The following is a 12,716-nucleotide window of genomic DNA, read 5'->3' as shown; positions in this document are numbered from 1 at the left end:
ACTGATTTGCAAATATTGACCCATCCTTGCATCCCTGGGATGAATCCCTCTTGGTAATGGTGTATGATCTTTTTGATATATTGTTGGATGTGATTTGCCAATATTTTGTTGAGGATTTTAGCATCTATGTTCAACAGCTATACTGGCCTGAAGTTTTCTTTCTTTGTTGTGTCTCTATCTGGTTTTGGAATTAAGATGATGCTGGTTTCATAAAAAGAATCTGGGAGTTTTCTGTCCTTCTGGATTTTTTGGAATAGTCTGTGGAGAATAGGGGTTAGCTCTTCCTTAAATGCTTTGTAGAATTCTCCTGTGAAACCATCTGGTCCAGGGCTTTTGTGTGATGGGAGTTTTTTGATTACTGCTTCCATTTCTTTTGCTGTTATTGGTGTATTTAGATTTTCTGCTTCTTTTTCACTGAGTTTTGGAAGATTGTATTTTTCTAGCAATGTGTCCATTTCCCCTAGGTTCTCAAATTTCTAGGCATACAGTTCTTCATAGTAATTTCTTAACAATTCCTTCTATTTCTGTGGTATCAGTTGTAATCTCTCCTCTTTCATTTCTGATTGTGTTTATTTGTGTCCTCTTCTTTTCTTGATGAGCCTACTTAAAGGCTTGTCTATTTTGTTTATCTTCTCAAAGAACCAACTCCTGGATTCATTGATCCTTAGGATTGTGCTTTTAGTTTCTATGTCATTTAATTCTGCTGTAATCTTGGTTATTTCCTTCCTTCTACTTGCTCTGGGCTGTCTTTGTTGTTGTTCCTCAAGTTCTTGCAGGCGTAGGGTTAGGTTGTTTGTTTGAAATGTTTCTATCTTCTTTAGGTAGGCCTGTATTGCTATAAACTTCCCTCTCAGGACTGCCTTGGCTGTGTCCCATAAGTTTTGGGTTGTTGTGAGATCATTTTCATTTGTTTCCAGAAACATTTTGATTTCTTCCCTAATTTCATTCTTGACCCATTGGTTGTTTAATAGCATACCATTCAGTCTCCATGATTTTGGGTGCTTTGGGTTTTTTTCTTTGGGGTTGGTTTCCAATTTCAGTCCCTTGTGGTCAGAGAAGATGCTTGGTATGATTTCAATTTTCTTGAATTTTTTAGGCTCGTTTTGTGTCCTATCATGTGGTATATCTTTGAAAATGTTGCATGTGCATTTGAAAAGAATGTGTATTTAGCTTCTTTGGGATGAAGGGCTCTATATATATATCAGTTAAGTCCATTTCATCTAGGGTGTTGTTTAATGCCACAATATCTTTGTTGATAATTTGTTTGGAAGATCTGTCCATTTTTGATAGTGGGGTGTTCCAATCCCCTACTATAATTGTGTTGTTGTCAATATCTTTCTTGAAGTTCTCTAAGATTTTCTTGATATATTTGGGTGCCCCTATGTTTGGTGCATATATATTTACAATGTTAATGTCTTCTTGGTGGATTCTTCCCTTGAGTATAATGAAGTGACCTTCTGGGTCACTCTTTATGGCCTTTTTTTTGAAGTCTGTTTTGTCCGATATGAGAATTGCTACCTCAGCTTTTTTTTCCTTGTCCATTTGCTTGGAATACTTGTTTCCAGCCTTTCACTCAAGTTCTTTAGATTCTATATTTCCCATGCTATTCTTGCCCCCCCCATCTATTTTATATCTACTCTCTATGCTACTTATTTTCTGTACCTTCTCCCCCCTTCTCCTCCTCCCACTCCCCTGTTGCTAACCCTCCTTGAGATCTTCATTGCTATGTTTCCACTCCTGATCTAGCTGTCCTTTTAGTTTGCTTTTGTTTTAGGTGTGGTTGTTAATAACTGTGAGTTTGTTGTCCTTTCACTGTTCATGTTTTTTTTAACTTCTTTTTCTTCGATAAGTCCCTTTAACATTTCATATAATAAGGGCTTGGTGATGATGAACTCCTTGAATTTGATCTTATCTGAGAAGCACTTTATCTGTCCTTCCATTCTAAATGAAAGTTTTGCTGGATAGAGCAATCTTGGTTGTAGGTCTTTGGATTTCATGACTTGGAATACCTCTTTCCAGCCCCTTCTTGCCTGTAAGGTCTCTTTTGAGAAATCCACTGACAGTGTGATGGGGACCCCTTTGTAGGTGACTGCCCCCTTAGCTCTTGCTGCTTCCAGGCTTCTCTCCTTCATTTTAATCTTGGCTAATGTAATGATGATGTGCCTTGGTGTGTTCCTTCTTGGGTCCAACTTCTTTGGGACTCTCTTAACTTCCTGGATTTCCTGGCAGTCTATTTCTTTTGCCAGATTGTGGAAATTCTCCTTTTTTGTTTGTTCAAATAAGTTTTCCACTGGTGGCTGTTCCTTTCCGCCTTCTGGTACCCCTATAATTCGGATGTTGGAGTGTTTAAAGATGTCCTGGAGGTTCCTAAGACTCCCCTCATTTTTTTGAATTCTTGCTTCTTCACTCTTTTCTGTTTGGCCATTATTTGCTTTCTTCTGGTCCACTCCATTGATTTGAGTCCCAGTTTCCTTTTCATCGCTATTGGTTTCCTGTGCAATTCCATTCATTTCAATTAGTTTCGCCTTCATATGTTTTTGTAATTTGTGGCTATAATCAACCAGTTCTGTGAGGATCCTGATCACCAGTGTTTTAGACTGTGCATCTTAGAGTTTTGCTATTTCTTCATTGCTTAGATTTATAGGCTCTGGGGCTTTGAGATCTTCTTGAGCCATTTTTGGTCTGTTTGTTCCCGTTAAGTATGAGGAGCGGAGCCTTGGACTCCCAGGTTGCTGGGTTTTGACTCTGTATGTGGAGGCGGGGTCAGAGCATGGAAATGGCGGCCCCCCCTGCTCTTTCTCGCAGCTGGGTGATGAGCAGAGCCTTGGGTTGTTCACCGGGGCAGGGCCATTTAGGTCGCTGGATTATGACGCTGTATGTGGAGGCGGGTTTAGAGCAGGGAAATGGTGGCGCCCTCCACTGCCCGTTGCCGGTGTTGCTGCTGGCTCTCGTCCAATCGCCCACTCCCTCGCTCGTCTATCCACACACGAATGCGCGACCACAGTCAACCCGCAGCCGTGCTCCCTCGCTGTTTCCCCACGATTGCTTGCTGAGTTGCCCACCAGGTCCAACCCTGCGCCTGGATTCCACGTGCCTGAGTCCTCTGACCGAGTTTTCCTATGCGACCCGGCTCCACCAGCCGGTGGTTTTGTCCCTTACCGGTCAGGCTGAAGAATTTGTTGTTAACAGACTTCCGAAAAGTTCAATTTTCTGTGTTCTGGCTGTGTTTTCTATTGCTAATATTTAGTTGTCTCTAAACTTGGTTGTGTGAGGAAGCACGGCATCTCCACCTATGCCGTCATCTTGGCGGAAGTCTAACAATCTCGATTTCTTCACTATCCTCTTACTCCTTAACCTGCCACAATCTGGCATACACCCCCAGAGCTTCTTAGACCTAATTACCAAACCCAGGGGGCCCTGGTCCATCTCTGTGTCTATGACATTGATGCTATTTACCACTCTCTCCTTGAAATTCCCATGCTTTTTTACTCATTCCTATAAAATGCTGAGGCCCCAATCTCTTTGTCTAGACCAGGCCTTTCCCCCAAGATTCAGCGTCCTATATTTGAAAGCTCATCAGATGTCTCCCCTTGGATGGCCTAGAGAATTGGGTGTGTCCAAAACAGTCATTGATCATCTTACTGTCCAGTCCAACCCCTAAATCAGGGGTGTCAAACTCATTTTCACTGGAGGCCACATCAGCCTTGTGGTTGCCTTCAAAGGGCTGAGTGTAATTTTAGGACTGTATAAATGCAACTGCCTTTTAACTAGGGGCAAGGAGCTGTGCATTCAGCCCTTTGAAGGCAACTGAGAGGCTGATGTGGCCCCTGGTGAAAATGAGTTTGGCACTCCTGCTCTAAGTGGTCTTCCCCCTCAGCTCCCGCTCTCTCTTGGTGCCGGCACCGCCTACCCTGTCGTGTTGACTCTCAACTGCTTTCCAAACCTGAGATCTTACATTAGTGTCTCCTTCCCCTAGCGTTTCTTTCCCTCTGTCAGACTCAGTTTTTCAAGGGCAAGGACTCTGCATTAGCCATCTGTGCCCCAGCACACCACCCACGACCAGGCTCCAAACACATCTCAGTGAACATTGGCAAACTAAACTATACTCAGCCGTCTTGTTGCCAGCAGTGCTGTCTTTGATGGGAGCTAACTCTGTGCCTTGGAAGTGAAAGAAGGGGTAGGCTGGATGCCAAGACCCTCTTAGTCCCCTGATGCCCCTCATACAGTCAGAAAGTCTTTCTTGAGTCATGATGCTTTTGGGGGCATGGTAGTAGCTTATAAGAGAAAAAGGTAGCCTCGCAGACAAAGCCAGCCGGGGAAAGCCCTGCAGGAAATGGGACTAAACCAGATACTCAAATTTCCAGACATGTGTGCTCCACACTGAAAGTAATGTGGATGGGTTGGAAACTGGGAGGCATTACAGACGAGGCATGGCAGCAATTAGAACTCTGAAAGTAATAAAGGAAGTTTCCAAGGCAGAAGAACACGGCATGTGTATGTTATAGGGGGAGAGTGAAAAGAGCAGTATGGAGGGGTTTGGATAGGTGGCCTTCAAGGTACTTTCCAATCCTGAGAGCCTGCAGAGTGGAAGCTGCTGGTCTTGGAGAAGTCTGGAGCCCAGAGATATCCCAGCCCAAGCATATCAGAGGGATGCCACCCATGCCAGCAGCAACAGCGGCTCGCTTGGAGTACAATTTTTTCGTGCGCAGATCCTGCTTTTCCCAGATGATCAGTGAATCTAGTCCGAATCACCCCATTACACATATTGGGAAAAGGGATGTAGTCGGGTATTATGTTTCAAGTGGATAGCAAGTTCAGCAAGTCAGAGCTGAGGTCAAAATCCAGATATCCTGTCCTTGCTCCTGTGCTCTTTCTACAGTGTTCCACTAGATGGCACTATTGCCAGGAGCTTGTGTTAGGCGCACACACACCAAAAAAACGTGGCTTTTGTTTTCCCCAGAGGAAAAATAAAAGCTAGTACAGGCAATTAAATGTCAGGTGTGCTTGTGTTTTCAGTAGAAGTTATGTCATTTGACACAGCAGTCTTGGAAGACAGAGGAATAATATCCCTATTTGACAGATAAGAGAGAGACTGAGGCTAGGAGGAGCAAATGACTTATCCAGAAGTCACCTGGTTTGTTGATGGTGGGGCGAGGATTTGGGCAAAGGTCTTGCAAATGCAAAATGCACCTTCTTTTCATGAACCTCACCTGTGACCTGACAAACCTGAGGACGGAGGTGCATTTAAGATTCACATCACCCCTGCACCTCAGTGGGCAGACTAGACAGTTCAAGATAGCGTATGGGTAGTAATAAAAAGCAGCGATATGGCATCTTGCCAATATCAAGTGCCTAGGAATATTTATTATTAATCATACTAATGGACCACAGTGAGAGGGAGGAGAGTTTCTCTCTGGCTTTTCCTCTAATAAAGCTGCAAGCTTTTCAAGAGCTTCCCCCAGCTAGCCGATATCAATGCAACTTGAGCCAGTATCCTGTTGGCATAGGAAATTAGCCCCACAGGGAAGGTGCCCCAGTCTGCCAGTAGAGTCCCTAGCCCCCAGCCCTGCTCCCCACAGCCAGTGACCAGAGATCACTCAAATATGGCCAGTGTGCCTATAGGGCACAGAGAGAAAACAGCCCCCTCAGAACATATGACCCCTCCAAGAATGGCCCACAGGTCAAAGTTAACACATCTGGAAGAAACCATGCATCTGTGTGCCCACCCTTCCTCCAGCAGTGAGTAGGTGCCTGCTAGGTGCCTGGTTCTACTCCAGGTTCTGCAGGTCGTGTTCACCCTCTCCCTTTCCAGGGGTCTGTATCTATTGGTGGTTTTGCTGTGAGTGCCATCTGTTGTGTGACCCAGTGTCCTCATCTTTAACTCTCCCTCTGCAGGACTGCTGCCCTCTGCTCATCCAGTGCTGCCCTCTGTCACAGCTTATCTCCCTCCCATCTCCACTGCCCAGGTCTTAGGCTGGCCCTCATGGACTCTCCCTGGTCTCCCTGCCTCCAGGCTGCCACATCCAGGCCACCCTCCACATGGCCGTCCTCCACACGGGCACCATAGGCATCTTCGGAGGTGCACCTTGTACCTGTGCTCAGTCACCCGGTGACCCTTCTGCCCAACACACACACTTCACCTTTGCAGCCTGTTCTTCCTCCCATGGCTCCTGAGCACAGCCCTTCCCCTGGACCAGGCTCGTCTCAGCACACATTCACAGCACAGTGTGCTCACTCTTGTCTCTGCATGCACCAAGACCTCCCTCGATCTCTCCTGCTGTCCTTGTGCTTTCTTCCTCCCCCAGCTCCGGTAGTGCCCGAGGTCCTCGGTGCTCACCTGACATCTTTCCTGCATCCTGCGTTGTCTTGTCAATTGTTGCTTTTTTCCTTTTCGTCCATTCCAGGCTGGGCTGTAGTTGTTCCCAGAGAGGGATCACACTTGTGCTCCACTCAGAAGGAGCCCAGCGTGCATCCAGGCATGTCTTGGAATCTCAGGACAGATTTCTCAGCTGGGCCAGAGAATCTGCCATTCTCGTGTCCAGCTTTGTAGAGTTATTGTCTCACTTGTGTATTTCTGTAGTGTTTCAGTACAGATTAATATGAGCTGTCGTTTATTGCACGGTGAGCACGTGCCAGGTACTGTGCCAGGCGTTCTGTTAGGTGCCATAATTGTCCCCATTTTACTGAGAATGAAAGTGAGCCACAGAGATGAATCCCAGAGCTTGTCTAGGATCCGTGGTCTTGCTGTTGTGTTCCATCTGTTCCACTGAATAGCCTTTCAGAGGCAGGTCTGGAAATTCAGAGACCAAGTTCAAAGTGTGGAGTGGTGGGTATGTTGTGACTTGAGATTATGAATCTTTCCCCCCCATCCCTCCCTTGGGGCAGCATCTTCAAAGCCATGGGGCAGGTCCTGCCAGATGAGGAGCAGAAGAAGCTGCTGCGCATCTGTTCCATCTATACCCAGAATGGTAAAAACAACCTGGTGCAGGAGGGCACAGAGGCCTCCCCCGTTGCAAAGTCTGCGTACACACTAGACAGCCTGTATTGGAGCCTCAAACCAGCTGCCTCCCTCTGCGGGCCTGCAGGAGCAGACCAGCAGCAGGAGGAGAAGGACAGCCTTCACAACGTCAATGAACATGAGGAGGAGGAGAAAGAGGTCATGGAAGACCAGGTAGAAGAGGAGGAAGAGGAGAATGTTGACCAAGGGAAGTGGGAGGAAGAGGAAGATGAAGATGACGAAGACGATGAAGACGAGGAAGAAGATGACAGAATGGAGGTGGGGGTTCTCTCTCTGGTGGAGTCGTCCCCCAGTGCCGAGAGTGCCAGGGTCCTGGCCCAGAAAAGAGAAGCTTTGCAGGGCTCTCCGTGGCAAGTGAGCTCCGGTAAGAAGCTTGATACCAGCTTTCTCCCCACCCATCTGCTCTCTCAGGCTACCTCCTGAGCCATTTTTCCATTCTACAAAAGGATGGAAAGTAGCGGAGAAATGCAAGGTAGCAAGAGGTAGCACATGGGAGGCAAGCCTTGGAGGCAGCCTAGTAATACGCTTGACGGCTGGCTTCCCTGTCCCAGAGCATGTAAGTGCCAGGGACCTGAGCGCTGTCCTGCTGTTGGCTCCTTCGTGCAGAGAGCACATTCAGAGGGGATGGTGTAGGTGTTGGGTCCTGTGCTGCCACACAGAGGAGAAAGAGCGGTAGAGGGTGGGTAGATGTCTCATTCTGCATGTGCTCCTCATGCACAGTGATGCCGGGCACAGAGACAAAGGAGTGCTTTTTGTGTATACGTGTATGTGTATGTACACAAGGAGGCAGAGTGCTGATGAGATAAGATGTTGCTGTATGTCTGAGAAAGGAGGAGCCCAGGGGCATTCAGTCAGAGGAAATGGAAGTGAGATCAGAATAGTGAGAATAGGGAGTGATGTGGTTTTTAGGTGAATGTACAAGTTGGTGAGACGAAGCTGGCAGAGAACAGGGACAGTTGTGTTATAAGAAAGTGGGGGGATGTGAATCTGATCCTCCTGAGGGTGGTCATTTGATTGCCCTCATTTAGATTGGGGAGCAGGAGCCTTAAGGCGGGGAGACTGCAAAGGAACGAACAGTCTGGTGTGCACGCATGGGCACATGTGTATGCACCCACGCTTCAGTTTGGGGCACATGCTGTGTGGTGGAGCCTGAGGGGGTGGTGAAGGAACTGAGGGGAAAGGTGGAGACTTTGGCCTCGAGTGGATGTGTGTAGAAGGGTGGGGGCCTGAAGGCTCTGAGTGCTAAGGGGTGAAGGAAGACATTTACATCTGTGCGTGATCGGGTGTGTGCCTGCACGTGGTAGACAAACCAAGGCACAGTGACAGAAACACCTTAGGGCAAGGAGATCTGTGTTTGTGGGTATTTGTCAATATCGGAAGTGAGCGGGGAGGCATGGGCCCAGGCAGTGTGTGCATGTGTCTGAGAGAAGAAGGGGCTGTGAGAAGAGATCATTGTAAAGTCGTTGCCTGTGCAGCTGGGTATACACACACACGCAGTCACATATGGCGATGAGGTGGGGGTGTCCACGCTGTCCCTAAAGGAGCATGTGTGAGGCTGTCAAGCTACAGAGGTAGGGGCGAGTGATGGAGGGGGGTTGGAGATGTTAGTGGCAGGGAGGAAGGAAGGTCAGGTGAGTGACTTGGGAGCAGGGTCCCTGTGGCCAAAGGTGCCTTTGTGCGCACAGGGCAATGCCAGGTATCAAGACAGGCACCAGTGCCCTCCTATAAAAAAGCCAGGCCTGGGGAAGTAGGCAGGCAGGGAAACAGCCCTTCCTGAGGGGCTTGTACAGGTAACATAAAAAGGTAGTGCTGGGTTGGCACCTCCAGAATGCTAAGGGCATGATACAAGGAGAATTCTTTGCATGCCAGGGAAACACAGAAGGTCAGAAAGTGGATCTACTTGCAGAAGCTCACTATGAAGGCCTTCACTTGAAAACACCAAATGTACTGGTGTAAAGTTGGGATGGATATTTTAGTGTAACAGTGTGTGCACAGTGTTTAAATGCTAGAGCTGAGGGCGGGGGGTGCCTGATGTACTCCACTGTCAGGTCTGGAGTGTCTGTGGTTTGGGAACATGGAAAGGCAAAGACATTAAATCCTTTCTCTGCGCCCTTTGCTGTTGCTTCCTCTTTGCGCCTACACTTGTGGGGATGCAGTGATGTTGAGACGTCTGGGTTTTGTGCCTGTGAATGAGACATGTAGGCAGCAGGGTGTGAAATGGAACGTTCGTTGAATGGAGGACTTGGTCTTCGTGTTTGTGGTACTTAGGTGGCCATGGGAGCTGGGGCATGCAGTGACATGGCCCCTCCCCAGAGAAGGGATGTTTGAGTGTGCAGCTGGGGGTAGGGGGACCATACTGTGTCCGAGAGGGAGTTCATGCTCAGCCGGTGTGTCAGTCTCACAAGCCAAGGCTATTAAGAAGTGGCGTGGCCTTCAAACACGTCAGGGAGTTCACATGCACATCTGCAGTGCCTTCTCCACAGGCATGTATGGGATGCGGAACCCATATGTCTTTGCTTTGATGTCTTTGTATGTGTCATCCCATAAGAACTCTGAAGATGACCAGTCTAACAGTGATCTGAGAGTCCACAGTGGGGAAGAACCGCAGCTCACCCCTACTATCACCCACGTGGACGGACCCACCAAGATCTACAAGTTGAGCCACAAGGAAGCCCAGGAGTAGATGGGTGCAGCACCTCGCTGGGACTGTGCCCCATATCCCGGCCTTGCTAACTAGAGTGAGGAGCATGCCAGAGAGAGCTCACTGTGCAAACAGATGCTTGACTGCTCATGTTTCTTAGCTGTGGTTTCTGGGCTCAGTGGCATGGATGTTGTCACTTTGCCTTCTGACCATAGTTCTTAGAGGAAAGATTCCTGTAGCCACTAATGCATTGGATATGATAACAAAACCTCTAGTGTGACACATTTACTGTGGTATGGCACACATACTCTGAGGTGTCTGTGCATTTGGAGAGGAGGTGACGTGGGAATTTGGGGCACGTAGACTTTCTAGGATATATGTGCGTGTGGAAATTGGTAAGGGTGAGGAGTTTACGTAGTGACACACCCAGGCCTGAAGATGTTGTCTGTGTTGGTGCAAAGACAAGTGTGCAGACGTGGGAGAAGAGTAGAGGGGAACAAAAGTGTCTGTAGTTCTGTGCTCGGCGTGCAGGTGCTGAGGGTGAATGGGGTGTAAGTGTGAATGCACAGAGGAAAAAGGGCCTTAAAGGCTGTATGGGGGTGTGGCAGGGGTGGAGAGGGTACTTAGCTGGGAGAGGAGCACGGGAAAAGTGTTGCAGAGAGGAATGAGGCTGGACATGCAGAGCCTGTGCCGAGTGCGCTCAGTGACGTGGTGGGTAGACCGAGGAGGCAGGCCCGTGCACCGGTGTGAGAACTCACTAACCAACCCTGTCTCACTTGCTCTGCTCTACAGAAGACGTGCGGTGGGCCAACTTCCCCTTAGGCCTCATGCCGGGTCAGACTGAGGACCCAGCAGAGCTCATGGTGGAGAATTATGAGACCATGTATCTTTTGGACCAGCCTGTGCTAGAGCAGCGGCTGGAACCTCCAACATGCAAGATGGGGTGAGTGCCCACAGCAGCAGGATTTCTCAACCCTTTCTCTACCTCTTGCGGAGGGAGGACAGGAGGGATGGACAGAATACAAAGTAGGGTGGGTGGGGGACACAGCTTTCCCCAGTCAAGGCCGAAATGAGTGAAGTGTAAGTTCCAGTCCCAGGCTGGGCCTTTGCAGCGGCTCCCCCCAGCCACTACTGGGGGCAGCCCTCAAGGCAGCCACATAGAACTGGCTTGGCATCCAGTGTTTGTGCATGTGTGAGTGTGTGTATGTGCATTCTAGGAGGAGAGAGTTCCATAGCTTTCAACAGGTTCTCTGAAGGGTCCGCCACTCCCAAAAGGTCAAGAGGGAAGGGATTTGTCCAAAGGCCTGGAGCACATAATCAGTGGGCCTCCCCACACTGTCTGGACATCTTGTAGCAAGGCCTGCACACAGCTCCACTCTCCCCTGTGTAACTCACCTTTGTGTCACAGGCCTGGGAGCTCTGGGGTCATCAGAGAGATAGGAACCAGGTAGCCCCTGCTGAGAGGCGCTGGACATTCAGGGAGAGGGCTGTATAACTGAGAGGCCAGCGGCCAGCCAGGCCCAAGGCAGTGCCATGAACTGGCTGTCCAAGGCTGGGACACAGCAGGCCTCTCAGAGATGGGAAGGGAGGAGGCAGCTGGAGAGGCCAGGTGGTGTGTAGTTGTATGTGGGTCCCACACATCAGCTCCTGTCCCCTTGATGACACTGGCTCGATGAACCCCCCCCCCCCACCCCCAGGTATCAAGGGTGAATGAAGTGTGGGTTGGTGGAACTAATTCCAGAATGAAGCTAAGTTCGCCCAGCTCCTGCACCTCACCCCTGACTTTGGCTTTCTGCCTTGGGCAAGTCCCTTTTCATGTCTGAGCCCTGAGGTCCCTGGGCTGTAAATTGGTGGGTAATGGGAGGGGATGGGACTGTATCACCCATAAAGGTTTTTTCAGAAGCTGTAGTGTAAGCATAGGCCTGCCCGAGGGGAGCTTTGCTCTGAGCTGTCATCCTCATCTACCTGGAAGGTCCTTTGACCCACGGAAAGCGGGGAGGGGGGGCAACAACATTCTGAGCAGGGCCAGGGACATGGTGGGCACAGAGTCTCCCTAGAGCAAAGTTGAAATCCTGGCTGGGAAGCTGGGCGTTGTCCTGCCGCCCACACCTGGCCTCGGGGCTCCTTCACCAGCTCTGGGGAGTGGGAGGGATCCAGCCTGGGATTCTTCTGGGTTCTTAGAAGAAGGCCTGTTAAGGCAGCCACTGTCAGTGTCTTCCTGTGGGCGGGGTCGTGTAGGACCCCTCTGTCTCTCAACCAAGATCTAGTTTACATATCGGGGCTCTGCATAAAGTTTAACTTGAAAAGTTCTGTTTCTCTCCTTCCTCACCGGGAAGGGGAGGGCAGAGCCCTCGCTGGAGGCCATCTGAAGTGGTTTCTCAGATTTGCTCTAATCTCTTCTTTGTAAGGCCAAGCAGAACGGTGGGTTCTTCCCACAGACACCCAGGCAAGCACTCTTAGCCCTTCCAGAGCCTGCGTCCTTCCCTGACTGCCCCCCCTCTCCATAGCACCCTGGCCCTGACCTGTGGCATCGGCAGTGGCAACTGTAGCAACGGCAGCAACGACCTGGAGGGCCTTCTCTGGAGCCAGGGCCAGCTGCATGGGCTCAAAACTGGTCTGCAGCTCTTCTGATGTCCGCTTTAGTCCCCCCTCCTGTTGTACCTGATGTTCCCCCAAACCTCCCGGGAGCCAACCCTTGTCAGCCACATCAATTCAGTGTTCACCCCAATGTTATTTTGATTGGTTTTGTTTGGTTTTTGTTTGAAATACAATAAACAAGCCATTATTGTTTTTGAAATCATTTGTGTGCTGGGTCACACCCAACATGGTTCTTCATTTATTCTGGGGGCTCCAGAGGAGGTGGAATTATAGTGGAGTCTTGAGCAAGAGCTGGGTCCTGAGGCCCACTGAGCCCGCTGCTCCTGATTGTTTCCATCAGCACCCTCCGTTCATTGCTTCTTCCTTACTGAAACCACGTTTGCTCGCCTCACCTGTTAGTTTGGGGCCAGCTCACCGGAAAGCATGAAGCCCCAGAAGAGAGCACTGCTAGACACACAG

General features: G+C 49.4%; 1 protein-coding gene across 6 annotated transcripts in view; it reads left to right on the top strand.

Annotated features, from left to right (window-relative positions):
* The window catches only part of LAS1L (LAS1 like ribosome biogenesis factor), a 35,437-nt gene extending 22,991 nt beyond the window's left edge, over nt 1-12,446 (top strand). For 4 of the 6 annotated variants that reach the window (XM_037135161.2, XM_037135163.2, XM_037135162.2 and 1 more), the window contains 3 exons: nt 6,886-7,382; nt 10,452-10,602; nt 12,167-12,446. In XM_037135161.2, the coding sequence (XP_036991056.2) occupies nt 6,886-7,382; nt 10,452-10,602; nt 12,167-12,290 (772 nt within the window). In that variant the 3' untranslated portion in view covers nt 12,291-12,446. The other 2 variants (XM_037135160.2, XM_037135159.2) reach the window with 2 other exon arrangements.
* The last annotated feature ends 270 nt before the right edge of the window (nt 12,447-12,716 follow it).

The sequence above is a fragment of the Artibeus jamaicensis genome, unplaced genomic scaffold (genome assembly GCF_021234435.1).
Source record: "Artibeus jamaicensis isolate MK-2021 breed Jamaican fruit bat unplaced genomic scaffold, CSHL_Jam_final contig_457, whole genome shotgun sequence".
NCBI lineage: Eukaryota > Metazoa > Chordata > Mammalia > Chiroptera > Phyllostomidae > Artibeus > Artibeus jamaicensis.
Note: the sequence above shows the minus strand (reverse complement) of the source record. Positions and strands in the feature narration are given on the sequence as shown.